The 2,820-nt window shown below is 34.3% G+C and overlaps 1 protein-coding gene across 1 annotated transcript in view; it reads right to left on the reverse strand.

Moving 5' to 3' along the window:
• Positions 1 to 2,820, reverse strand: part of LOC106469951 (SPARC-related modular calcium-binding protein 1-like) — a gene marked incomplete at its 5' end in the record, with an annotated part of 75,452 nt that overhangs the window by 67,717 nt on the left and 4,915 nt on the right. The window contains one exon of the mRNA XM_013930472.2: positions 380 to 592. Coding sequence (XP_013785926.2) covers positions 380 to 592 — 213 coding nt within the window. The remainder of the gene's footprint in view (positions 1 to 379; positions 593 to 2,820) is intronic.

Raw genomic sequence — 2,820 nt, forward strand, 5'->3', positions numbered from 1 at the left:
ATGTATGTTTTGTACGTTACCTGGACGGTTACAGGTTGTCGACCTGTTTCTGACGGGTGTATCTTGTGTTGAGGTGTTTATAAATCTATCTAAAGTTCTCAAACCCGTACCTGGACGGTTATAGGTTGTCGACCTGTTTCTGACGGGTGTATCTTGTGTTGAGGTATTTATAAATCTATCTAATGTTCTCAAAGCCGTACCTGGACGGTTATAGGTTGTCGACCTGTTTCTGACGGGTGTATCTTGTGTTGAGGTGTTTATAAATCTATCTAAAGTTCTCAAAGTCGTACCTGGACGGTTACAAGTTGTCAACCTGTTTCTGACGGGTGTATCTTGTGTTGAGGTGTTTATAAATCTAGCTAAAGTTCTTAAATCGTACCTGGTTGGTTACAGTTGGGCGGTCTGTTTCTGACGGATGTACCCTGTATGTGTTTCCCGTTATTGTCCACACACCAGCAATACCCTGAGGTCCGATGACATTGGATTTCCATATAGGAACCGTCTTCCTTGCATTGTGGAATGATCACCTTGCGGTTACCTTCCGAAGCTTGAGCTATCGCTAACCCTCGAACTTCGAAACAGTGAGGAGAATCTGTTGAGGGAAAAACACGCAGAACTGAACAAGATCATGAAATAATTGACATACACTTACAGATACGGCTATTCAAAGGCAAAATACACCCTAGTGATAAAATGTAGAAATAAATTAGCAGTGACAGGTCAATGTGGGGTGAAAAATAAACATTTCATTTAAACACACACACACACAAACATTACATAGAAACTTGGTCATGGTTTGTTTTTGTTAACAGGATGATGTACTGACGGCAGCGAAACGTCGACAAGGTTTTGTTTTATCAACATTTCGCTGTCTTCAATACACCATCTTGTTAACAATGAGCCAGGACCAAGTTTCTTTGTTAATGTGTGTGTGTGTTTAAAAAATTATTCCTATTTTAGCTTTTTTCTAAATAAGGAAAACTTTCTACTATGTATGACCAATAGTTTACAAACTTTGGTATAAGAAACTCCGAAAATCAATATAGCAACAATTAACACTATACAAGAATTTAGAAAATTTATAAACGTTAAAATTCGAGAATGTTTAATATTAAAACGGATGAATAAGTTAGTACTTGAAGTTTAAAGCATGGATATATTGCGAGTGAAGGATCACAGGTACCATCTTGACAGCCTTACTGTGCCACTTATGTCTAGCATCTCGATCTTGACACGTGACCTCTATGTTATTTATCCAATTCATCTCCGAAACCCAATAGGCTTCCAGAGTGTACACATACATTATATTATCTCTCAAGCATGAGCTCCTGAGGGTTCATGGTTCTTATAAAAAAGAAGATAAAAGCAACATTTTTTACACACAGTCTCGACCTGACCTCAAACTTTTGATCTTATAAGGCATCAAGTGGTTTCTAGCTTTATGACAAACTTAAGTTTAAAAAAAAACTGATTTAAGTTGTATCTTCTATATACCGGCTGTCTACAGTTCCACAAGAAACTATATAAGTTGTATCTTACTGAAATAAAGTTAAGCAGTGAGATGAATCCTGACGTGTATGGGAATAGTTGAATTACGAAATATGTTGAATTGTCTGCTTAATGGAATAAATAAATATATCATTAAAGAAGCGTTGTTACAGGACTAATGATGGTGTTGAAAATATATGCAGTAATATTTTTATAAATTTATTCTCTTGGAGCATATAACCTGTGAGCTGTCCTATCTCTGATTAGATAGAATGCAATGTGAATAATTAAAAACTGTGCCAAATATGATTACATATCAGGCTTAACCTGTTTTGTTTAGTGCAGATTCATGAGCAAACTACCGTAGTATTAGTAGTCGGGTCTATAATAAAAATATGCAGTGTGCATTATAAAAACATATATCAATTGCGAAGAAACCAATACAGCGAAAAGATCAATCATTTGTCTAACAGTAGAGGCTGCGACCTCTATCGACAAACAAATTCTTACCACGATCAAATGCCACACGAAAGCGATATTTATATTTTTCTTCACGTTCTTGTCCTAGGGTTTGTATATTGTAATTCCTTTTTTTCTTCATGTTAGTTGTTTATTCATTGAAAGGAAATTTAAAATAAGTACGTAAATAACCTTAAGTGGAAATTATATTTCATTTGATATTGTTTTGTTTGCTGTTAAGAACGAAGTTACACAGTGAGCCACCTTACGATGTGCCCAGCACAGGGGAGCGAGCCCCAAATTTTAGTGTTATAAGTTCTCAAGCTTACCCCTAAACCACCGACGGCTTTTATAACTGGAAATAAGTCTTCTAGTATGTCAGATTAAAAATAATTTCGATAAACTATGAAGGAAATTGAAATTAGGATTAAAGAAAATCTACAATTATAGAAATCAAAGATTTTAATAATCACAAAATTGTATCTGATTTTTAGTATACCCGAAAATGTTCCATTTATTGAAACATTTCAAACGCATGCATTTCAAGGAACTTTTTTCATTATTTCTTTCTTGTATATTTTTTTTCACAAAATTAAGGTTTTAATGGTTACTTCTCAATATAATTTTATCTTTCATTTACGATGTATCAAGACGAAAATGTATTGAGAAATAATATTTAAAATCTTTATTTTGTAAAAGCAAAAAAAGAAAAGAAAGAATATCCTAATACGTTAATAATGGCTGGAGACGGCTTAAATGGGTAATGAAGAAAAACTTTAATATAAGTTTAACATGACAGCAAATGTAAACGTTTCGACAAGGTTTTGTCATCATCAGGTGATCAGGTCATCTGATGATGACAAAACCTTGTCG

The sequence above is a fragment of the Limulus polyphemus genome, unplaced genomic scaffold (genome assembly GCF_000517525.1).
Source record: "Limulus polyphemus unplaced genomic scaffold, Limulus_polyphemus-2.1.2 Scaffold3739, whole genome shotgun sequence".
Lineage (NCBI taxonomy): Eukaryota > Metazoa > Arthropoda > Merostomata > Xiphosura > Limulidae > Limulus > Limulus polyphemus.